Source organism: Arvicanthis niloticus, chromosome 11, assembly GCF_011762505.2.
Source record: "Arvicanthis niloticus isolate mArvNil1 chromosome 11, mArvNil1.pat.X, whole genome shotgun sequence".
Lineage (NCBI taxonomy): Eukaryota > Metazoa > Chordata > Mammalia > Rodentia > Muridae > Arvicanthis > Arvicanthis niloticus.
Window position 1 is genome coordinate 40,900,418 of NC_047668.1, and position 24,190 is coordinate 40,924,607.

At 43.3% G+C, this 24,190-nt stretch overlaps 1 protein-coding gene across 17 annotated transcripts in view; it reads right to left on the bottom strand.

Moving 5' to 3' along the window:
* Positions 1-9,316: 9,316 nt before the first annotated feature.
* Positions 9,317-24,190, bottom strand: part of Kidins220 (kinase D interacting substrate 220) — an 82,541-nt gene continuing 67,667 nt past the window's right edge. For 14 of the 17 annotated variants that reach the window (XM_034513832.2, XM_076942063.1, XM_076942066.1 and 11 more), the window contains 4 exons: positions 21,319-21,450; positions 19,433-19,531; positions 18,306-18,542; positions 12,944-15,890 (listed from right to left, as the gene is read on the bottom strand). In XM_034513832.2, the coding sequence (XP_034369723.1) occupies positions 14,631-15,890; positions 18,306-18,542; positions 19,433-19,531; positions 21,319-21,450 (1,728 nt within the window). In that variant the 3' untranslated portion in view covers positions 12,944-14,630. Of the gene's footprint in view, positions 9,684-11,121; positions 11,183-12,943; positions 15,891-18,305; positions 18,543-19,432; positions 19,532-21,318; positions 21,451-24,190 lie in introns of those variants that run through there. The other 3 variants (XM_076942069.1, XM_076942067.1, XM_076942068.1) reach the window with 3 other exon arrangements.

Genomic DNA, 24,190 nt, shown 5'->3' on the forward strand with positions numbered 1-24,190 from the left:
GTCTGACAGTCTCCTTCTGCTGCCAGCGGGTCAAGTTGTAGAGCTCTCGGCTCCTTCTCCAACAACATGTCTGCTTGCATGCCGTCACGTTTTCCCCGCCATGACCATGATGGACTAAACCTCTGAGCTGTAAGCCATCCCCAATGAAATCTTTTCCTTTATAAAGTCGTCATGGTCATGGTATCTCTTCACAGCAATACAACCCTAACTGAGGCAGAAGCTGTACTGTCTTAGGGTTACTACTGCTGTGACAGAACACTCTGACCCACAGCAACTTGGGGAAGGAAAGGGTGATTTGTCTTACACTTCCATATCACTGTTCATTACCAATGGAAGTAAGGACAGGGACTCAAACAGGGCAAGGACCCAAAGGCAGGAGCTGATACAGAGGCCATGGAGGGGGTGCTACTTACTGGCTTGCTCAGTAAGTTTTCTTATAGAACCCAGAGCCATCAACTCAGGGATTGCACCACCCACAATGAGCTAGGCCCTCCCCCACCAATAGCTAATTAGGAAATGCCCTACAGGCTTGCCTGCAGCCTGATCTTATGGTCTTATGGAGGCTTTTTTTTTTTTTTTTTTTTTTTTTTTTTTTTTTTTTTTTTTTGAGACAGGGTTTCTCTGTGCAGCCCTGGCTGTCCTGGAACTCACTCTGTAGACCAGGCTGGCCTCAAACTCAGAAATCCACCTGCCTCTGCCTCCCAAGTGCTGGGATTAAAGGCGTGCACCACCACTGCCCGGAGTGGAGGCCTTTTCTTAATTGAAAGTCCCTCCTCTCTGATGACTCTAGCTTGTGTCAAATTAACATAAAACTATCCACCACACAACCTCTCTCTCTCTCTCTCTCTCTCTCTCTCACACACACACACACACACACACACACACACACAGCTCTTGTTCATCTTCCCAAGCAGAGTTATAATTAAGCCAATTGTATTTACACTATTTTAACTATTCCAGATTGTCTTAGTTATGGTTTCCATTATTGAGAAGAGACACCATGACTAAGGCAACCCTTATAAGAGACGTTTAACTGGGGCTGGCTTACAAGTTCAGAGGTTCAATCCATTATCATCAAGGCAGGAAGCATAGCAATTGTCCAGGCAGACACAGTGCTGGAGAAAGAGCCAAGAGTTCTACATTTTGATCAGAAGGTGGTCAGAAGACTGCTCACAGGCAACTAGGAGGAGAGTCTCAAAGCCACACCCACAACGACACACTTCCTCCAAGGCTACAACTACTCCAACAAGGCCACACCTGCTCCAACAAGGCTTCTCTCAATAGCGCCACTCATTCACATCACCGCACAAACCAAGCAGCAAATCAAGTCTGAGCCTCTTATTGTATGTACTTTTAGTTCTTCTAAAGCTGATTTTCATATTTCCTGCCTTTCTTAGAAACTTAGCCAATTTTTTAAAATATACCTGACCCTCTTCCCCCTCCTCGGAATAGTGACTTAATTTCATTATTTTAATGCTTCCTCTTCGTTTCACTGTGATTCTTACCATCTGTTCTTTATATTTTCCATAAACTTAAACATGTCAGTTTTCCTCTTTCCACACGAGTCTTCCTGCCCCCTGCCCCGATGCAGGACTGTAGATATAAAAGGATGAGTAACGGTCTGGACGAACTCACTTCTATCTGTGAGATAGTTCCCATGACTAGATATCTACTTTTTTCTTGGCTTAATGTCTTGTTTAACTCCAGTATATCCTTCAGTAACTTCCAGAAAGATCCATATGAAGTATTTTACCTGTGGGTCCTTGAGGGTCAGTGGCCAAGGCGGAGAGAGATGCTCCCACCCTTTGGGGACAGATAATAACTTATACTCATATTTGCCAAATTAGATGTGTTTTACTCTGAGGTGCCGTGGGTGGGCACTCCTCATTTGCAGTTGATTTAAAGAATAACAGCAAAGACTTTTCTTTTACTATGCTCAGTGCTGGGCATGCTTTATGGAAAGTGTCGAAAGTCACTGGGGGAAACTCCCTGCTAAGCTGAGTCTTTGGTCGGAGAAGCCTGCAAAGCATCCATTGCCCTGGTTTACAGGAAGATAGAATGTGGATCTCCCTTCCCAACCTAGGTCATAGCTCTAACCTCAGAGTTTATTCTGAAGCCAAATATCAGTGTCCACAGCCCAGGAACGTAGATTCAGGCCACCCCAAACACCATATGACAATGTGGTAACAGCTTCAAGACGTTTTTATAGTAACAGAACACAGAAAGTTGTCAGTCAAGGAAGGCACTTCACAGGGGTTGCAGCAACTCGGGAGGATTTCTGCTCAGCTGCTATCAGGTGACATGCTGGTTAGGGGAAGCTAAGGATCTGTTCCTGCATTCCTAAAGTACTTGCCTAACAGTCAGAAGGATGTTAGGGCTTACATCGAGGCAGGGATGAATGGCTAAAGATAGCCTGAGATAATTTGTTTCTGGACCTGCAACACTCCAGCCCCCCATCCTCCCCCTCCCCACCAGGGGAGTTCTAATCAGTTTATTGGCCTTGTAGAGTGTTTCTCTCTCACCTCAGTTCTCATCCTAAATGGAAGTAATTCTCGACTTGCCAGAAGTGAAAGTGAACTTGTAACTTGTTAGTGACTCTCCAGCTCTTTCTCTTCTCTCTCTCCCTCTCCCTCTCCCTTCTCCTCCCTCTCCCTCTCCCTCTCCCTCTCCCTCTCCCTCTCCCTCTCCCTCTCCCTCTCCCTCTCCCTCTCCCTCTCCCTCTCCCTCTCCCTCTCCCTCTCCCTCTCCCTCTCCCTCTCCCTCTCCCTTCTCCCTTCTCCCTTCTCCCTCTCCCCCTCCCCCTCCCCCTTCCCCTCCCCTCCCCCTCCCTCTCCCTCTCCTCTCCCTCTCCCTCTCCTCTCCCTCTCCCTCTCTTCCCCCCCCCCCCATACACCAATAATAAGCAAAGGATTTTACAATGAGTTGACTATATCTGTGTGTTTTGTACCTCTGCCCTCATTGTTGTTGTTGTCATTGTTGTTGTTATCAGGCAAGGTTCCACCCCACTGTAGTCCAGGCAGGTCTCAGCATAATGAACTACACACAGACCTATAGGTAGAGTGAGTCCAGGGTCAGGGTGGCCTCAGGTCCCAATCGCTGGCTACTGAGGGTCAGAGAAGAGGAAGGCAGAGGGTGATGGGGAGACCCTAGCACTGGGCATTGACACTGCTGAGTAAGAGGATTGGCATTCACCCAGCTCACCTACCCAGCTCACCCACCACCCCCTTGATTCGGCCCAGAGCAGGACAGATATCTCACCTGCAGCTGCCATTGAGCTGGGCAGTCAGCTGGGTAACAGTGTGCTGGGCTGCTGCTTGCTGCCCTTCCTTGTTATAGAATTTAGCCTCCATGACTCTCAGTCCTTTCATTTGCAAATGAGGAAGTCACAATGTTGATGTTTATTTTTCCTGATTGTTTTGATTTGGCAAGTTGGTCTTAGTCTTTTTATTAGCATATATTAATTATACACAACAACGGGTTTCATGATGACACTGTCATATAGATGTATAGTGGACTCTGACCATACTTACGCCTCTGGTGACCTTTCTCGTCTCCTCCTACTCCTTCTGATGCACTTCTGTCCAGTGGATTTTCTTTCCTGCTAGTCAGCCAAAGCTAGGGCCATATAAACAAACCAGAAGAAAACCTGCTACTCTAGAAAATAATTAACATGCAAAGAAAAGAAAGAGTTTGGATAGAGGTCCCCTGTGTGAATGGATAAAGCTGCCCCCAGAAGCCAGGGGATTGACTCTACACACTCAGTAAGAGCTTACAGGCTAATCCATGTCAACTGCTGATAGCTGTGTCTGGTTTTGTGGCAAATAGTGGGGTCCTTAGGCAGATGTTTATACAAAACTGAAGTGGCCCTGACTGTCCACTGTGACTGTGCTATCAAATTTTTAGCCTTGGTGACTGGAAAAGAGGCCTCTGTTGTGTTTTCTCTTTCTTAGGAGACAACTATCACAGTCATTAAAAAACTCCACTTCAAAATAGAAACCTCCTACTTCTCTATTAACATTTATTAGGCATTAGTATATTTCATCACAAAGTATAGTGGCATTTAGGACTGTGGTCTAACACATAGTGCTGACGAAGTGTTGGCAGACAGGAGAGAAGGGAGTAGAGGTCAGATGAACACATCAGGATAGAGTATGGCCAAGCTGCAATGCACTGATCTCAGTCATGAAGAATATCAGGACAGCAACATGGAGCCAAGACTTTTTTTTTTTTTAACAAAAATGAAATATTTCACAGTAATTAGTTTGATTTAAAAATATTAAGATTCTTGTTCTAAAAAAAATATAATTCACATGGTGATAGGGTTTTGAGCCCTCCCTTTAAAAGTTATGTCTTTGAGAGTCTCAAATTCTGTTTAAAAGCAAGAAGACAGAGCTCAAGATGATGCCATACAAGTAGAGCTAAATCAAATGTATGTTGGAACGACACAATTAGTAATTGGTCCCTACCCGTTAAAGAACAATAAAACATACATGGTAGCAAACACACTACAAAGCCTCACACGGACCCAGCCTCTGGCTCAACCACTTAGGAGCTGACTCTGTTTCTCCATTGTGAACTGAGGGCAGTGGAGACAATTGTGTGAGGCTGTCATGATGATTAGATTCGTTCATACGTGACAAGGTCTTAGAATGCTGCCAGGCACAGAGGTGAGTTTTTTTTCTTACAAGCATCTCTGTACTACTGTGAATACCCAAATGAATACGGGATGAGGAGTAACTGCTAAAATACCAGACATAAAGCACTGGATTGGAGGGGGAGGGGTCCAAGGGAGCTGGAGATCCAGCTCAGCGTGGCTGTGCCACATAGGAGGACAACAGCTCACTGAGCTAAGCAAGGTCCCATTAATTACAGGGAGTGTTATTGTCTTGGGAATTATTAAGAAGAAAACGCTGTTACTGACATTGCTTGCTGTAGGACGTTTTGTAATATTGTGTAAGCCAGAACATGGGGAAAAGGGTATCTCAGAATTAAAGAAACTCAAACACAAAACACCCGGGAAGTGGGCGATGACGTCAGATGGCAGAAGGGTTTGTTCACAAGCAGCAATGCTGTCAGCCCGACTTGTCTACCGACTTCTAAAACTGGAAGCTCAATCCCTAGACAGGAACTCTCAGGCACTAGAGTTTATCTTCTTTCTTGTTGGGTAGCTGTGCTCCAGCCAGGTTCTAGGGCAGTTAAAGTGGGAGTGGGAGCCTGCCACCCATTTTATGGTCCTATCTAGGACCTGCCTCTGTGGCAAGGACACATAGGCCGGGCCAGACTAGATCACATAGTAGGAAGTTGGTTGACCCCCCCCCCCCGAAAACCTGTTAAGAACTTTTATATAAGCCGGGAGGTGGTGGCGCATGCCTTTAATCCCAGCACTTGGGAGACAGAGGCAGGTGGATTTCTGAGTTCGAGGCCAGCCTGGTCTACAGAGTGAGTTCCAGGACAGCCAGGGCTACACAGAGAAACCCTGTCTCGAAAAAACCAAAAAACCAAAAAACCAAACAAACAAAAAAAAGAACTTTTATATAAATAGATAAATGATGATTTCTTATTATCATTTATTTATATAAATTTATTATATTAAATAATAATTTATAGAAAGAAAGAAAAGAAGGAAGGAAGAAAGAAAAAGAAAGAAAGGAAGGGAGAAGAAAGAAAGAAAGAAAGAAAGAAAGAAAGAAAGAAAGAAAGAAGAAAGAAAGAGAAGGAAAGCCCATTCTCTGTTCTTTCTTCGGGAAGCCCATTGTGCTATACACGTGGCTGTGTCTAGTTCAACCCCTATGGACCTGAAGGGAAGGCTCTTTTCTCAAGTTCCCATCATGTGTCCTCTGGGAGTTCTCTTCTGAGGTTTCTCTGACATCAAGCCGGGTCATAGCTGACCTGGTTGTGAGACTCTCTCTTAGGAAAGCTCACTGTGAATGGTTACACTCAGGCCAGTGTCTTTCTACAACCTTTCTGTTTACCTTAATAGCTAGATGCACAGTCCACAGATCTGCAGGTATAAGAAGCCCTATATGTGACTGTTGCCGCTGCTGCTGGGGAGGCGGTTCAAGAATCGACTCTTAAAAACCAAGCACATTGCCGGGCAGTGGTGGCGCATGCCTTTAGTCCCAGCACTTGGGAGGCAGAGGCAGGCGGATTCCTGAGTTAGAGGCCAGCCTGGTCTACAGAGTGAGTTCCAGGACAGCCAGGGCTATACAGAGAAACCCTGTCTCGGAAAAAAAAAAAAAAAAAAAAAAAATCCAAAAAGAACCAAAAAAAAAAAAAAACAAAAAAAAACAAAAAAAAAAAAACAAAACAAAAAAACCCAAGCACATTATGTGTGTGTCTGGTGTCGTGTGCTTTAAATGGCAAGGGTCTAGAGGATTGTAAAGCTTTCTTTGCTCTGTTCACAGCCTTCTCAAATCCACTTGCCCTGCTCCCTACTTCTCAAAACCAGGGTAGAACTGGCTGATTGAAAACCCCCAGACACTCCTCCCTGTCAGAGGTTAGGATTATAGTTAACTTTCCTGTCAGGATAAAAACTGTACCAAAGTAAAATATTAAAAGATCTCAACACAAAGAATTGGCTCCTGTTAGTTTAATGCAAGAAGACACCATCTTTAGGGGTAATACAAGTCGTATCTATGAGCTCACCTCACTGTGATCTTCCTTCGGGGCACAGAACCACACCCAACTTCCCAGCAGAAGCCCACAACTGGAGAAGACAATGTGCATAAAAGTTCAAAAGTACCATTCATAACATTGCAGTCTGGACAGTTCCCTCTTCACTGTTAATCCTAGCATCTCTTGGCCATATTACTGATCAAATATGTAGTGGGCCAGGGGGCTCTGTTTCCTTGAGGATGGTGGAGCCACAAGATAATGGAGCTATGTTTTTATGTGAACTTAGGTAACATGAACAATAAATGAAGTTTGTGATGGTATGACCCTACTGCTCAAGACGCCATGTGCCTGAGTCACAGAACATGATGGAATCAAGTTGATACATTTCTAGTGGCTTGTTTTCATCTGCAAGCTGCAACAGTGATTGACCTGGCGAGACACACCCACTGGTGCAATAGTGGCATGAACATTATGAGAACTGTCTTAGTTAGGGTTTACTGCTGTGAACAGACACCATGACCAAGGCAACTCTTATAAAGGACAACATTTAATTGGGGCTGGCTCACAGTTTCAGAGGTTCAGTCCATTATCATCAAGGCGGGAGCATGGCAGCATCCAGGCAGGCATGGTGCAGATGGAGCTGAGAGTTCTTCATCTGAAGGCTGCTAGTAGAAGAATGACTACCAGGCAGCTAGGATGAGGGTCTTAAAGCCCACACCCACAATGACACACCTATTCCAACAAGGCCACACTTCCAAACAGTGCCACTCCTTGGGCCAAGCATTTTCAAACAGTGACCAACCACTTTCTGATTGGATTTAAAGCCAGTTCCACAATATGAAACCTATACCTGGCACCACTACAGTGCACTGACCCGTGGTCTAGGAGAGAACCTAGTATTATGTTGCTAAGTGGACACAGTACTAAACCAATTCCTAATGACTTTTCATCATATCCATAAAGCAGTGCATCTCTCAACCCTTATCTGAGAAACTTCCATTTGCAGTAGGTGGTGATCAGCAGAGACCTACAACTGACCAAGGTACAGAGAATAAGAGACTGCAAAGTGTTCAACCCTAAAGGGAACATATACGACACTACACACACACACACACACACACACACACACACAACCACTTCACTCCCTTCCAAGACTCAGGGATCACTGCAGAAGAGGGGCTGAAGAGAGTGTAAGAGACAGGTGATGGGTGACTATAGGAACACCTTCTGGACACAGCAGGGAGGCTGCACATATGAACTCACAGTGGTTTGGACAGTAGTCTGTATAAAACCCATGCAAGTCCAAGTCAGACCGAATCCCGGCATGGAGTAGGGAATTGGGCACACAATCCCACACCTAACAGTGGAGCAACTGAGTTCGTTAGCTTCTGGAAAATAAAGGGCCAGTTTGCTCTGAGAGACAGCATTCCAGTAGAAGGCCCACTTCCAAGATTATTTGGGGCAGCATAATTTGTCTTGAAGGTTTAAAAAAATTTTACGAAAAGGATAAAACATAGAGTTGATAGGGAGGGACAAGTAGATATGGGAAGGACTGGGAGTATGTGAATGTGATTCAAAATACACTGTATAGAACTCAAAAGTCTCAAAGAGCTAAAAAACTGAAACTCAATGCATTTGGTTAGTGAGACTGGAGAATTGATACTAAGAATGATATGCCTGCTACACATGGCAAGGAGATCTTCAAACAATGCATAATCACTCATTCATATAAAATATGGAATCCTAGCACAGCAAGTCCCTACAGGTCAAGCAATCAGAATAGTCTGAGATGGCAAGTGATGGATGGATGACGGTGGTCCTTAAAAATAACCCACTGAAAGAAAGGCTGAATGTAAGTTCTGAGCTTGCTAAGGTAAGCTGGGCACTGTGGTGGTCCTGACATTAACCAGTCTCACTGTAGTTATAAACCTGAATTGGGGGTTCACCACAGCTAAGTCACACTTGAATATAGTTTTCAAGATTCGAATGTGAAGTACAGAAATACCAACTTAGTCTGACTCTAGAATTACACCGACACACGAGATGGGCATCTCCACTACACCGAGGGTTTAATGTGTACCAGAGAATTTAAAACCATGTGCAGAACACATTGCCTAGCACATGAAAAGGATGTGGTCTACCATGGAGGGCCGTGGGTATCCATCTTTGGGAATTTTTAATCAAACTTGGCATTACATCTTGAAATATCACTGGAATCATAAATAGACAAGCTTACTAAGGCCAGATAGGTGACAGGGAAGGTACACACATGGGAGAAGCAGGCCTATGAGGAGCTGTGTTGAGGGGTAGGGCAGCGGGGTTTTCTTACACATTATGGGGGACACATGCCGACTCTGGCAGTTTTACTAGCTTGGTTTAGATCCGCCTTATTCACTATAGGCATTGCCGCCTACTGTCCTGGGTTATCTGAAATCAGTTTCTCTAAACAGTTTTGTTGAAGTTTCCTCTTGAGGTGCTGTGCTAATTATGTCTTGTCGTACAATAGGATGCATATAATGCCGCCTCCAAGAAAACACAAACAAAAGAAGATGGAAAAAACATGGGCAAAACATGGAGAAAACACAGAATCCAAAAAGAAAGTGATCTCTTGCAAAATAAAGTAGTTTAGTTTGCATTAAGTAAAAACAGCATGCCTTCCAAAAGTTCTAAGAAACACAACTTGCAAGCGTAAGGACTGTGCCAATTTTGAAAATATCTATGTTTTATTAGTTATCTGACCAAGAATATGCTACAGGACATGAGAGGAGAGGCTGGATTATTTACAGGTTTTTTTTTTTTTTTTTTGCTATACATTTGGGCTTTTGCCTAAAATCTCATAAAAGTAACACTCCATTAAAAACTAACTTAAATCCTACAATTACAGAGAACAGATAAATCTGGTTAAGGTGACACATTTCTTCTCTGGCTAGAGTGGTGGCCGTGTCTTCTTCACCCTCTTATACATGGTGAGGAAGCCAGCTGGGAAAATTAACCGAACTGTCAGGAGAATGAGAAAGAAGCGTTGCTTGGTCTATGGGCAGATACTAAGGTTCTAGAGCCCTTGTTGCCTTGAAAGAAAAGGAGGTAAATACATGTAAATACGATAAAATTGGAAAATGATCACGAATAACCAAGACCTTAATTAAGGCCTCAAACAGCTTCTTAACTTAAAGGAGACATTCTGTTGTGTGAATATGGTTTCACACACAGCTAAGTCACACTTGACAGTTTAGTAATTCATTTTGAGATGCCCAGCCCATGCTTTGCTAGACTGCAGTAAAATAAATAACACCACAAAGGACATCTCTAGCTGCAGAGTAAGGACTGAGGACTGTCAGTGGTCAGTCAGTGACCACAGGCCATACCCACAGGCAGATGCAGAATATTTTGTTTTGAAACAGTTAACACTGTTAAAACACTGTACGTTTTGTGTTGTTTTTCGCTAATTTGTGTTGGTCTTCAGTTCAGATTCCACAGGTTGGTGTTTCTGGGATGTAGAAGGCCTTCGCTAGCAATACTTTGGCTTTCCAGAGGCACAAACGCAATAGACACCAGTGGATGCCACACTTCAGGTTTAAGTGCTGGCCCTGTTTAAGTGACAGCAGGGGCTGTCGGCGAGCTCCTAGGCAGCAGTGGCAACATGGGAGAAGCCCTGGCATTCTACAGGGTCTGTAATTTTCTGATAGGGCTGTTGGGGTGGGAGCCTATCCTGAGTCAAGAAGGGGTCGATGAGGGGCCGATCCTTCTTGACCGACCTCTCTCATCACTTTTCAAAATGCTCCACTTTCCTGGGAGAGCAGAGCAATGCTCGTCCATCCTTCAGCCACTGAGGTCCCTTTCAGAAAGGGTTTCAGCTCTGAGTTCTAGAATGTCCTTGGGAAGCCTTTCACCCACAGCACCTGCCTAGGCCAACAGCCAGACCTTGAGATCAGGACTGTGGTTTGCTACTTTCTTCTTTTTTAAAATTGAGATAATATGTATCATTCTCCTCTTCTCTTCCCTCTCTCCAAACTCCCCCATCGAGCCCTACTTGCTCTCTTTTAAACTCATGGTCTCTACTTTTCACTATTATTACATACACATAGGTATATATGTTCCTACACACACACATAACTGCTCAGTCTGTACAATATTACTTATGTTTTCAGGGCTGTCCATTTGGTACTGGGTGAACAATTGGTGAGCTCTTCCCTGGTTAAGACCGTCTCTCCTACTGCCAGCATCCCTTAGTTTCCTGTAACTCTGTGCAGGGTTGCGGCCTCATGAGCTCCCTCCCAGGCCCCAATCCACTTTGGCAAGCCTATTGCCCTTGCTCAGCTCATGTTGAGGAAGCCATGGGTTGGTGAGACTTGACAGGTGTAGGCTGACAGTCCTAGGAGACAGGATCTCACGGCAGCAAGGTTGGCTGACTGCTTATTTTAAAAACTCTTCAACCATGTGAGTGACGGTGGTTAACTAGCAACTGTTCCAAACACTTCTTACTTGGAAAACTAGTTTTTTACATACCTCAGTTTAAACTGGATCTTCTGAACCGCTGTCTATCTAGCACAGAGGCAGCATTTTCTTCCTAGGCAGGAAAGGGTTTAACATTACGTAAGACTTTAAATCTCTTTCTACTTAATTAGTCTCAACCAGGGATTCTCAACCTTTGCCAAGTGATGAGCCAATTAAACCCTGTCCACAGCCTGCTCACTGCTATCCGTAAATCTCTAGTTCTCAATTCACTGGTGTAACTCCAGCCTAGGCTTCAGCTTGAGTGCCCAAGGGTACTCATTTCAGATGGCTCACCTGCCCCAAGCAGGAGGGGGTCTTCTGCTGTGTCTGCTAAACCCATAAAAGATGGAGGATAAGGCAGGATGGGACCCATAGCACATATTTGCCAAAAATGTTAATTTGATTGCACCCTCCTTTCTACCTAATCCTTTAAGGTCATTCACCCATAAATTAAAGGGGGCCCTAGGCTCTCTTTTCCTGGTAAGTACATTGATCTATTCAGGAGTTTGCCAGGAATTCATCAATTTTTTTTTTTTTTTTTTAAATTCAGGGATATTTCTAAAGAGGCTGAGAATTCCTGGTGTAACCAAAAATTATGTGGTCTTAAAACCTTTTAAATTTAATACTTTAGCAAGACCAAAACAACAACAACAAAAAAAAGAATTTAATTTCATTCAAAAAATTCTAATGATTAGTATGAAAAAAATCATGATCATAGGTTATTTTATTATAGCACTAGAACATGCGAATTAGCTTGAGTTCTCAAGATGAGTATTTAAGCAAATACAACTCTTAAAATTACTTTGGTTAGGCAATTAAGATTATCCTGACTATATAAACCTCCACAAGCTAACACACAAAACCAAGTTCTCTTATTGAAAACACTTCTGATTTACACCCTTAATTCTGTTAAATAGGGTCTCACACAGCCCAGGCTGGTCTCAAAATCTCTATGCAGCCAAGGTTGACCTTGAACATCTGATTCTTCTGCTTCTGCCTCCTGAGTACTGGGATTACAGGCACGGACTACTATGCTCAGTAGAGCTTTAACATCCATAGTGTAGGATTCTTGATCCTTAATTATCCAGCACCGGTAAAGTAGACTCACACTTTTACTCCCAGAACCAGGAGGCAGAGGCAGGCGGCTCTCTGAGTTAAAGGCCCGCCTGGTGCACAGAGCGAATGAGTTCTACAACAGCCAGAGCTGCAGATGGACTCAGAAAACAACCCTCCAGAAGGCCATGGTGTCGGTGTTAGGATGCTATGTCAACACAGCTTTTACAGCTGAAGGTGGAGCCAAGTGACTCAGAGTCTACAAGATTGGCAGGGTTCGAGGCTCACTTTTCTATTATTTTATCCAGCTTACTGCAGTTTTTCCTGTGCGTGAATCAGACTGAGCTATGCATTATAGACACAGACACACACTGACATGCAGACTCAGGGATAATGGTGACTCAGGAATCCATCTGGCCTGTCACATTCTGTATCAGTAGGAGAAAGCAAGTTTGACCAGAATGTTCATTTAATAAGCTGATATTCTACAGGGATCTGGACTGTCTGCCTCTAGCTACAGAAATGGACTTCTCAGTGCTGTGGTGCCCACGCGCTCTGGGACACTGTGCTTCAAGAAAGCACCAGTTAGGCACAGGGGCTTCAGAGTCAATCTCTCTCAGAAAGACAGTAAGGGCTGTCTGGAACATTTTGTCAATTTCATGACCCATAAGTCTTTACATCCTCCAGTCATAGGACAAAACAGACACACAGACCATGTTTTAATTTTTAATCAGAATGGGAATTATCATTGCTATTGTGAATAAAACTCCGTGAGTCAGGATGGCATGCAACTCTTTATTGTTCCTAGTCTCTGTGTGCACTTGGCACTCCAGCATTGACTTCACAGACAGTGTGAATAAACAACTGTGAGCTGTAACTACTCACCTGGAAAGAAACCAAACTGCCTCTGAAGTACCCATTACATGATATTGCATACTACTAATGCATAATATCAGTAACATCGTGCTGTTTTTAATGTTTAAAAATACCTGTTAAAGATCATGCAACATATGCACTTTATGAAAATGCTTAATTACACTCAAACAGCAAGGCAGTGAAACACAGAGCAGCTACCAGCACAGTGTCAAGTAAACCACACAGTCCAGTGATGGACATCTCAACAAGCACTAAACCTGCAACGTCACCATCTACCATCCTACTCATGGCTCAGGACACACCGCTAAAACTGATCTACTTAGACACGCTATGATCAAGTGACAAACAGTTCCAATGCATGATGATGCAGGCACACCTCTAGCCTACATGATACTTAAATGTATGTGGTTGCTCTCCTAGCTTTGCTAAGGGTAACCGAAAGTGTCATGGTCACACCAGCTCCGACTCTGTCTCTGTCTTGTTGTATGCTTTCAAATTCCTTTTTAAAACCATGCCTCCGTTTTCATAATTTCCCCCGAGAACTAAAATGCTGATTTAGGACAGATGCATTAACTATTACAATACAGAAGGCAGTGATTTAATGTTAGCAAACTAAATACTGTCATTTGTCTAGTGTCACTGTCACTAACCCCTTTAACGGAATAACTCCCCGACACCTTCATTAAGAGTTTACTGGACTCTATACCCATGTCTTCCCAAATCCCTGGAGGAAGGACACATGCTTGGGGCTGGGGATGTAGCTAGTCAATACAGAATTTAGATTTGTGAGGTCCTGAGTTTAATCACAGTACCACTAAAAACCTTATTTTCTTTAGCCATGAGCTAAGTTAGGTGTATTACTTAAGAGTTGCAGAACAGACTAAGATGGCTTTAGGGCACAGGTGGATGGTGTTGGAAGCCAGGCCTGGGTCTGGACAGAGTATCCAGGAATATACTGTCCTTCTTCACCTCCTCTGCTAACGATTCAACACAGCCCAGGCCACTACTTTGGTTCTGCTAACTCACATTCTCATCAACTTTTATCACCCTCTTTAGTATATATTTTCTACTTAAATTTTAAGACCTCTTAAAAGCAATGATTCTTATACAGAACACTGGATATCCATTTGCTAGGTATTCACTCTTAGTCTCTGGGCTGCTCTAAAACCTACAAATCTGCACCAAGATTAAGCACTAACAGCGAAATTGGTTTCTGCTTCATCTAACACTGTATCTTCCCTCAAATGTTACAGGACTAGTTTATATAGGAGATCTCTAGGCTTTTCCTCTGTGATGTAAGCCCTTTCAACTTTCAATACACTTCTGACCTATTTATGTATTCAGCCTGTTCTTATCACTCTGCATAGCTGTGTGCCAAGAAAGGGCAGAACAGTGGTAGTGAGACGTTAAAGTGCCCGTGATGACGGTGACAATGGAGATGACTGGTGACCGTCCTCTCGCTTCCCCACGTGCCTGACCACCTATCAGGTGTCTGTGATGCATAAATGTGATGAGTAATGGGGATGGGTCAGCTCAGAGTTTAAGACACTCTTGTCCTCAGGTAGGACAACGCTACTTCACTTCTCTTTTCCTCAGAGAATGCTTTCTCTCTCTTCTCCAAAGCCCGTGCTATCTGAGGAGGCTGCATGCAGCTCAGACGCATCTTTCGAGAGCCTTGTGTAACTGGACCGCTGGCTTCGCTTATGCGCCATGCTCTTCAGGTTTTCATTCTGCACAGCAGTTGGGTTGGGACTGGGCCCAGGCCTCAGAATGACCTGGGACGTCTCCCTGATTCCCTCTATCTCATCAAAGTTCTGGTTGGCTCTGTTAGTAGGCGCAGTGTTGTTGTTCAGAGTCACAGTGCTGGGCGTTCGGTTTAGATTGTAGGCCTTCTGGCATGCAGGCCAGCTTTCTTCAGGGCTGCTAGCGATCAGGCTGCACTCGGAAGGGCTTTTCTTGTCTTCCGAGCAAATGGACATCCGAGCTATAATTGGATCCTGCAGGCCACTCAGACTGTGTGGCATCCCCCGCTTCCCACTGTGGCCCTCGTCTTCGAGCTCAATGAGATTTGCCTTTTCCAGTCGGGAGTCATCTGCTGCCTCATTGTGGAGAGAGTGGTTGGGAGAACTCTCATTGGATCTCACACCTGAATCTGAGGAATCTTTTTTGTCAAGGAGGGCATCCGACAAATACTCTTTTGCTTTAATGAATGTTCTGATAGGCTCGGCACTGTGCTCTGGAGACTTGGCCACTCTTTCTGCTTTGCCTTCAGCCTTTTTATCCTTATCATCTTTGAGCAGTGGGGTATTATCTGACTCTTCTGTACCAGATTCATCTTCATCACTGGGCAGTTTCTGATAGCGCAAACCACTTCCCTTAAGCTTCAAGTCTGTTTGGAAGAGACTGGGCCGTTCTGAGGATTTCTTCCCTGGCAGTAGCTTACTACCTGACTGGTCAGACTTCTCATCTTCTTCAGTAATGGGGTCCAGGGGTGAGGCCTCATTAGTGGACACCCCTGATGAGGAGTAATCTATGACATCCCCCCTCTTCATTAAAAATGACTTCCGCCCGTCCTCTTGCTTCAGCTCACTCTCCTTCCCTCTTTCTTGTTCTAGATTAGAATGAATGGAGCCCCCTGAAGAACTCTGACCTATGTAGTATGTGCTGTGTGGAGAAGATCTGCCACTTATGGTTGCCGACCCTGTGCCCCCTTCTAACTGGGACATCTGAGCAATGTACTCTCTATAGGCATCTCTATACTCGGCCTGCACCTTATCAGTAAGCTTTGAAATTTCAATACTGGAGTCCTGGGAATTGAGACTCGAGAGACTTGGGGTTCTGCGAGTTTGTGACTGTGAAGACAGAAAAAAAAAATTTAAGAATTCAAATAAGAAGGGGAAAAGACATACTAAACATCAGCTTAGGAAACACATATGTACAGTAACAATGTAAAAGTTACCACAGTACTAAGGTCTTTAAAATAGCCACCTAACAGTTTAACAAAAGCTATGAGTTTATGAATAATTCTGTTAATAGCTTATAAATTTTTAGCAACATTAGTTTACTGTTTATATTTAAAAGAACAATTTCAAGTTGTAGAGGTCATCTGAGCATTTGTGTTTAGTAATTTCAAATTGTTTTATCTAAGGTAAAAGCACCTTCTAGAAAGAATGACTCTTAGAAGAGATAAAGAAGAAATAAAGACAGATCTCAAAAAGAAAACAAAGTCTTTAAGGTATGATAAAGGAACCTGTCTCAAATTATTTGACAAAATTGGAAGTTTCTGTCCAATTTTAATCCACAGAAAGAAAATGTTCTTAAAGCGGAGTGGGAGGGGATAACAAAGGTTTGCACCGTGGGCTGGCCGACCCCAGTGAAGGCAGAATGGGAAACCTTTAAGTTAAGTTTCTAATACTGGGTTTTAAGGTCCCAGCTGCTTTAGATCTTAGAAAGGCTAATAAATGGGCAATTAAAAGTACAGATTAGAAAAAGGAAGCAGGAAAAGAAGCAGCATCAAGAGAGCTTACGGTCCATCAGACCATAGGAAAGGCATGGGGGAGACCATCTTTTCTTTGGAAAGGAGACAGTGTCTGTCTCCTTGAGGAGGTCCCACAGGAAGCCTCCCTCCCTCTACCCACTAATGCAGCTGTGCTCAAATGCTGTGTGGGCCCCTGTGCAGAGGACCCCTGGGTCCTGAAAGGTACTCAGCAGGACACGACGTGTCCTGTGCCTTTTCTCCTTCATTCACACGAGTGCCCAGAGCTAAATTTATGTGTGTTGTCACAGGAGATGTGATGGAGAGAGCACCAGGGACCTAGTAGTCTCACTGAACATTTTTGTTTGAAAGGTAGTTTTTATAAAAATATTATTTATGTTAATAATATTATGTTAAAAATATTTAGAAACATTTCAGGTTCTATTTATTTTTAGTAATTTATATATGCAAAAGTTTTCTAGGCCCTGATAAATTTTTATTACTCGCACGCCCGCACAAGCATGTGCGTGTGCCTGCGTGCCTGCGTGTGCAATGTGTGTGTGTGTGTGTAGGTGAGAGGACAACTTTGAGGAGTTGGTTTTTTTCCCTTAAAGCATGTGGGTACAGGGATGGATCAACCTCAGGTCACTGGGTTGCAGCGAGCATCTTTATTGTTGAGCCATCTCGCCAGCCCAAAGGGCGATGTGAGAGCACTATGGGACTGGGAAGGGCCACGGGAGGAAGCGCCTGCACAGTGGGCTAAGGAGGAGCAGCCTCTTAGAAAGCTGGAAAGGAAAGGAACTGCTTCTGTGGGAACAAAGAGACCAAAGGACCAAGTGTGAACTTTGCACATTGTTAAGCGATTCTTGTAATAGTCAGTATTTAATAACAAAATTGCTTCTGTCCTTAAGGTACACAGTATGGAGAGAATTAAACATACTTTCACTGCCAGACAAAAGCCCTCCTAAGAGTACCTGTCAGGCTCTGGTCTTCCCATTCGGCCCAGAGCACAGCTTCTCTGCTGTTACTGTCTCGGCCTCTTACTGCTCCTCTGCACCCTGCTCTGGTTCTCTCGTTTTCTTCTTACTCATCCCTCCTCCTCACACATATCTCACTTGTACTTCTGCTCCTGAAGCCTGCACCTCTCTAAGAATATCCCCACAGAAAATGTGGTACAGGCCTGTGGTCCTGGCACTGAGGATGCTGCTGAAGCAGGGGAATCTCTTGAGCCCTGGGGTTGAAGGCCAGCCTGAGCAACATGTGAGAAAGAACACGTGTGGTGTGTAGTGTGTGCTCCTGTGTGCAGAGGGAAACCAAATGAAGGTGTCAGTAGGACAGCAGGATGCTAGTTTTCCATATAGGTGCACTTTGCCTGGTAATTACCGTATCTCACATGCAAATACCAAAAGAAAGGCAAGTTTGCAACCACTCTAATACAGCCCCATTCTCACTCTATGTAGACAAGGCTGGCCTTGAACTCAGAGGTTCTCCTGCCTCTGCCTCCAGAGTGCTGGGATCAAAGGCATGCAGCAGTAGGCCCAGCCCCCATTCGTGCTGCCCTACCACTGTCTTCTGGGACATCTTCTCTCTTCTCCTCAATTCTGAATAACTTAACTCCTCCTGTACTTTGCTGTTTCTTCCCCTTTGAAATAAACCCAACTCCTTGAGTAGATGGCCATCCTCTTGCCCAGCTGGGTTCTCAATCATCACTCTCTGAATGAGTGTTTTAAAGCATCAGCATATTTGCAGTCTTTATTCTCCAATTATATGAAAAATGACACAAAATAAATACCTGCCAACTCAGATTACTGTGCCGTGGGGCTCCCTCATCTAGGCCAAGTGTGTTCAGTTCTTCAAAGCTGAAGTTCAGGGTATAGGGAGTCTGGCTGGAAAGCTCCGTGTGCGGAAGTTCATTGTGAGAAGATCGGCGAGCAGATTCCCCATGAGGAACTGGGGCACTGGAGTTTTCATTGAGAAAACGTGGGTCTTCAGGGACCACCTGGTTTTCCACACTTCTCATTTCTAAGATCTTAGGAGAAGAAGAATCATTATCTGCATCGACAAAGCCCAATACAGAGGCTTCAGAGAGCACTACAGTGCAGTGCAGTGCAGCTATTGTAATAGGGTCAAGAAAGCACACGTCCCACTATGATGGCCCAGTGACTTTATGCCAAATCTTACCTTAATCCTATTAACAGGACTAAAAGAAGTTTTAGCAGTTTAGTGTACAACTTTTAAAGCTTAAGAACCAAAATTCAACTGGAGTGTGTAAAGGAACCCAGAACCCAGCAGAAAGCAGCAAGAACGACAATGATAGGGATGCTGACTTCCCCACAGAACAGTCCTCCAAACCAGCAACAAGCAGATGCTCACAGTCAGGGAGCATAAGGTGGGGAAGGTCGGCTTTCAAGAGATTCTGGGCGAACCAATTTGACAAGATTTTTAAAGACAAGCCAGGGTGATGAGACCTCACCTGGGAGTGGATGGCGGACAACAGGGAAGCAGAGGAGCACCAAGGGTGAGCTCAGGTTGCAGCTGGGCTCTTTCTAAAGTGGGCCCTGCATACTGCTGCCTAACAGGGAGCACTGAAGCTGGGGGCCTAGGGAGCTTGGAGTGGCTCACCTGCAACTGCTCAGGAGAGCATGTTTTGTTAAATAAAAGCATGGGAAACAAGTGAATTGCTTCTTCCTCAGAAAGGACAAGATTCTACATGCTGTTGTGACTATTCCCCATAATACAAGTTTAATCTCAATAAAAAAAAAAAAAACAAATTCACACACAAAATAATTGTTTTTAAATTAACATGAAAAATATATCACTTTTGGCCAATACTTCTTAGTTCTGGGTTTCTACAACGTTGCAGACATCTTTACATAGTAGGATAAAGTGTTGTAGTATTATAATGTTGTAAAACCTTACCATGCTTCTGAAAAGATGCCAGTCTCCAAAGTTCATAGCCATCTCTTTCTTCAGCTCATCAATATTACACTGAGCCAATACCCGGCCATTTATGTTTGCCTGAATGAAAACAAAAACAAAACCTCGAGTGCTCTGAATCACTAGTGATTACAGGTCTGCTTCTGTACCGTTAGCAGAGTGGCTGCCCTCCAAGCGGCCATCTCTCCAGGCAATATAATGAGCTGAGTGTATCAGTCACACCAACCATGTGACATTTCCTAAGTGTCAAGCATTTCAGTGAAACAAACCACACTTTAAGACCAACCAGACTCTCAAATGTTTCCCTCTGTTCTGTCCTGGGCAGCCTCAAAACCATTATTGTTATTTATTATAATCTGAGAAGCAAAAATGATTTCTAGGCTTGTGAGTGTGTTAGCTTCGAAAATCTAAATGAAGTGTGTCTAGCAGGCCAAGTATGTCTTCTAATGGATACAGAGTGTCCAGCTGCTATCTTCCCAGTCCATTAAAGTTAGGAGAAAAATAGGCTTTCAATCTTTTTGGGTCCCTATAATTTTAGCTGCACTTAAATGAGAAACAGTAGCATAATTACAGGGTGGCCTTCTGATTTTATGAAAAAAAAAATCTGACTACTAACTGGTAAAATTAGGTAGCATGCCGGGCAGTGGTGGAGCACACCTTTAATCCCAGCACTTGGGAGGCAGAGGCAAGCAGATTTCTGAGTTCAAGGCCAGCCTGGTCTACAGAGTGAGTTCCAGGACAGCCAGGGCTACACAGAGAAACCCTGTCTCGAAAAAACAAAAAAAAAATAAAAAATAAAAAATAAAAAATAATTAGGTAGCATTTCTGTCTGGGAGTGGTAAGATGCTCCATTTCTAAGTCAGCTCAAAGGAACAAGCATCCGGAGCCTGTGCATGGCAGACTAGGAGCAGACTTTCCTGATACTTGCCAGTTGCCTGGAGGAGTGGGGCTGGTGTGTGGTAAGGAGGTACTGACGCAGACAGACAGGCATAGGCATGGATTAGCTCTGTAAGAAAATGGGCATGTGCTAGACTCCTACCCAAATGCAGGCTTAGGTCAGTAAAACTGTACATAAAAATGCACGTAATTCTTTAAAGAACATAAGCATCAGAGGCTCGCACTCAGTCAACTTCACATAGGCAATGTCTTTCTTAAAACTGTTCAGCTTTGGGGAGACTCTGGAATATAAAGGTTGGAAGAAAAACCCTTCATGGATGCTTCAGCCTTGCAAGCCCAACCTATATGGTTCTTCAAACATGACACCATCATAAATCAGACATGATACAAAACGACAACTTGCGGGAAGTGAAGCTCACTCTGTAATTACTACGAAGCCACACAAACACATACTGCAGGCCAGGTATCCTTCCCCAAATTGCTTGGGACTAAAACTGCTTCCAAGTGCAGTGCTTCCAACTCAGGAAGGGATATTCATTTGAATTTTACTCACTGAGCATCCAGCACAAAGTCCAATAACCAAAAGGCTCTGATATCTGACTTATACTGATCTCCATGTTCAGAAGAGTTTCCTATTCCAGAGGCTTCAGGTTAGAGATGTGCAGCTGAAGGTGATAGATGCACAAGCAGCCGCTCAATGTTCTCTGCTGCACAGTGATGAGCTGTTGTAGTTCTCACCATGATATTTTATTTTTACTTATAACAGACACTAGTTAAGTAACACTGTAATTCAGCTGCTCTTTCTTTAATCTACTCATAAAATTATAAAAAAGAGCAAGTGCAGCTCTGAAAAAGAAAGCACCCATTTCACTGTCGCACTGCAGTGGCTTGGGTGAAGATGTGCTGCCTGGCATTCTGCCTGTCTCCCGCACTCCCAATCCTTTCTATACAAAGATGCAAACACAAGTCACCTTTTTGATTGTTGTGCAATACTGAGGCAGCATGCTCTGGTCCAGCCCTTCTATCTGCCTCAGTTTCTCACATACGACATCCACAGTCATTGAACTCAGTAACAGTGAGGTGCCTGTGGTAGGGATGGATGCCTAGACAAGTCAAGGGAAATACGAGTAGCATTAATATGAAGTGTTTGAGGTCATGTGACAGAAAAATTCATTAAGTTATACTGCTGAAATAAAGAAAACACAGCCAATGCATATAGAATTTAAGTAAAATGATCTTAATGAACAGGTTCAGCTATCTGACATATAAAAAGTAGCATTTATCACAATAAAGACAGCCTGACCCAAACCACTTTTGTAAGATAGCCATCCTGTGGCCCAGACCTATGTCAAGTCCTCAAATGATTACACTTAACTAAATAAAGGTACTGTCCTCAATAAGAGAGAGAGAACTTAAGGGATAAAAAAGAAGAAAATTACAGACACTTATGGAATACAAAGACATGTCTAAGAATAATTTTCAAGTGTCTGCATCAAACAGTCATCAACATTCTACATGCTACCTTGGTAGTCTTAGGTTTTAGAATTATCTAAGAACTAGGTTTTAGAACTATCCAGTCATGTGATCTAATCTATAAAAGCCTGTTTTCATTTTAAAAGGAAACCAAAACAAAAAGTCTAGCTTATTTAGACTAATCCTTCCAAAGCAGTGACACTTGATGAGAGCCTCACTGGGTCCTGCTCCATGTGCTTCTCTTCAATCCCAGAAGTGCCACGTAGGCCTGGGGAGGTTGGCTTAGGGCTTCCAGAATGAGTTATCTAGGGAACTGTTTGCTTTGCTCCAACTATTTTTAGAACAGGTTATGGAAGCTATAGCCATGATAAAGAGAACCAACTGACATACAGGATAAAAATAACAGCATTCCAATCTGCCCTGTTTGGTCTTCAACATACTTCTCATGTGGGAAATAAGATTTATCACCTCCTTAAGAATATATAAATTTGGCTGGGAGTGGTGGCTCATGCCTTTAATCCTAGTACTCAGAAAGCAGAGGCAGGTGAACCTCTCTCAGTCCAAAGCCATCTACATAGTGAATTCCTGGACTGCCAGGTGGGGAAAAATGTAAATAAATATTTCAAGTATGTTTTACTGACTCTTACTGGTGTCAAGAGACTGTAGACTATCCCATAGTTTAAAATGCCTGTGAAACACAATTAGTACTTATTTGTAATGTGAAAAAATTGTACTATCTCAGAAATACATACACATGCATTATGTGTGTACACATGTGTGGTGTGCATCTGTGTATGTGTGTGTATGTGCATGTACTTGTGTGCATGTGCGTGTATGCGAGTGCACGCATGCATGTGTGTGTGTGTGTGTGTGTGTGTGTGTGTGCATGCACTTCAACTTGGGCATGTGTTCATTCACATATGAGTGTGTGTGTGTGCATGTTGCATGCACATGTGTAAGAGTGTGTCAGATGAGAATGATTGACTCAGACAGCAGGAACAGTGACTTCCTGAGTCTTCTAGCGAGCTTAGTAAGGTAACACAGGTACATCAAAGTTTGGGAACAGGTGACCTGCAACAAACTGCACCAATTTAACCATAATCTGTGCCATATTTTACATGATCTAGGGTTGAGCTGCTTTTAAAATAATAACAGCAAAAGACCAGTCTTTTCATAATTTGGTCTTCATATTTTTGCACATGACTTTTTTCTGTCTAGTAAGTCAGCCAGTGTTTTCACTATGTACTCTCAACTATGTGAATTTTAAATATCATGCTGATTTCCTCTTCACATGTAATGGAGCTTCCACATTAAAATGTACAATTCAATGCCTTTAACTTTATTTATATAGTTTGTGAGGCATTACCCTCAAAAGAAACTGCTCCCATCAGCGGTCACGCCCATCCCTCACCACCACCCCAGTCCCTGGCAACCTCTGCGTTTTGAAGTGTCTGTTGCAGGCACTTTCCACAGTGTGTGGCTTCTCTGTCTGACTCTCATTCAGTGTGTTGTTTTAAGACTCATTCATTCATCTTGTCATGCTTCACTTCCTTTTACTGTTAAATAATACCAATCTTTTAAATGTCATCGAATCCTTTGAGTCCTTGCTTTCAATATATTTACATTGACTTTCTTTTTTGCTTTAAAAAAATCACAAAATAAATATTTGATCAACAAATATAAATTATGATAATAGTTCACAGAAAAAAACCCATGAATTCATACTGATAAAACTTTTTTTTTTGAGACAAGATCTCTCTATGTAGCTCTGACTATCCTGGAACTCTGTAGACTAGGCTGGCCTTGAACTTACAGAGATCGACTGGTCTCTGCCTCCCAAGTGCTGGGACTAAAGGCGTGTGCCACCGTGCTTAGCCTTAAAACTAAGTACTTAAGTAAATAAATTAGGAAGAAGACACGTTCCCTTATAGAATTCCAACTAGTGCACATGGCAGAGAGAAACAGAAATGCCCACCAGGCAAACACCATGACTGCAGCAGCTGTGTTATAAACCCCATCAATGGCCTTCAGTTAATGGGCAAAAGCCAAGCAAGTTGAACAGGACACTGCAGAGTTTCGATATCTACCCCAAGAATGTATTAGTTTTAAAAAGGAAGGAAAGAATGCTGTAAAGTATTGACACCTAGCAGAGGCCACCTCAGCCATTGACTGAAGATCACATCTGACTCCTATGTGTAAGTTGGTCTTTATCAAGCAATAAGTTACTAATTTGAAAACTATATATGTTCCAACAGCTTCTTTGAATGAAGGAGAAATGTGAATCACTTTCCAAGCCTTTTCTAATGTTTCTAATATATACTAAAATTATTTTTAAATTAAATGAATTTTATAACCAAAATAATAAATTTT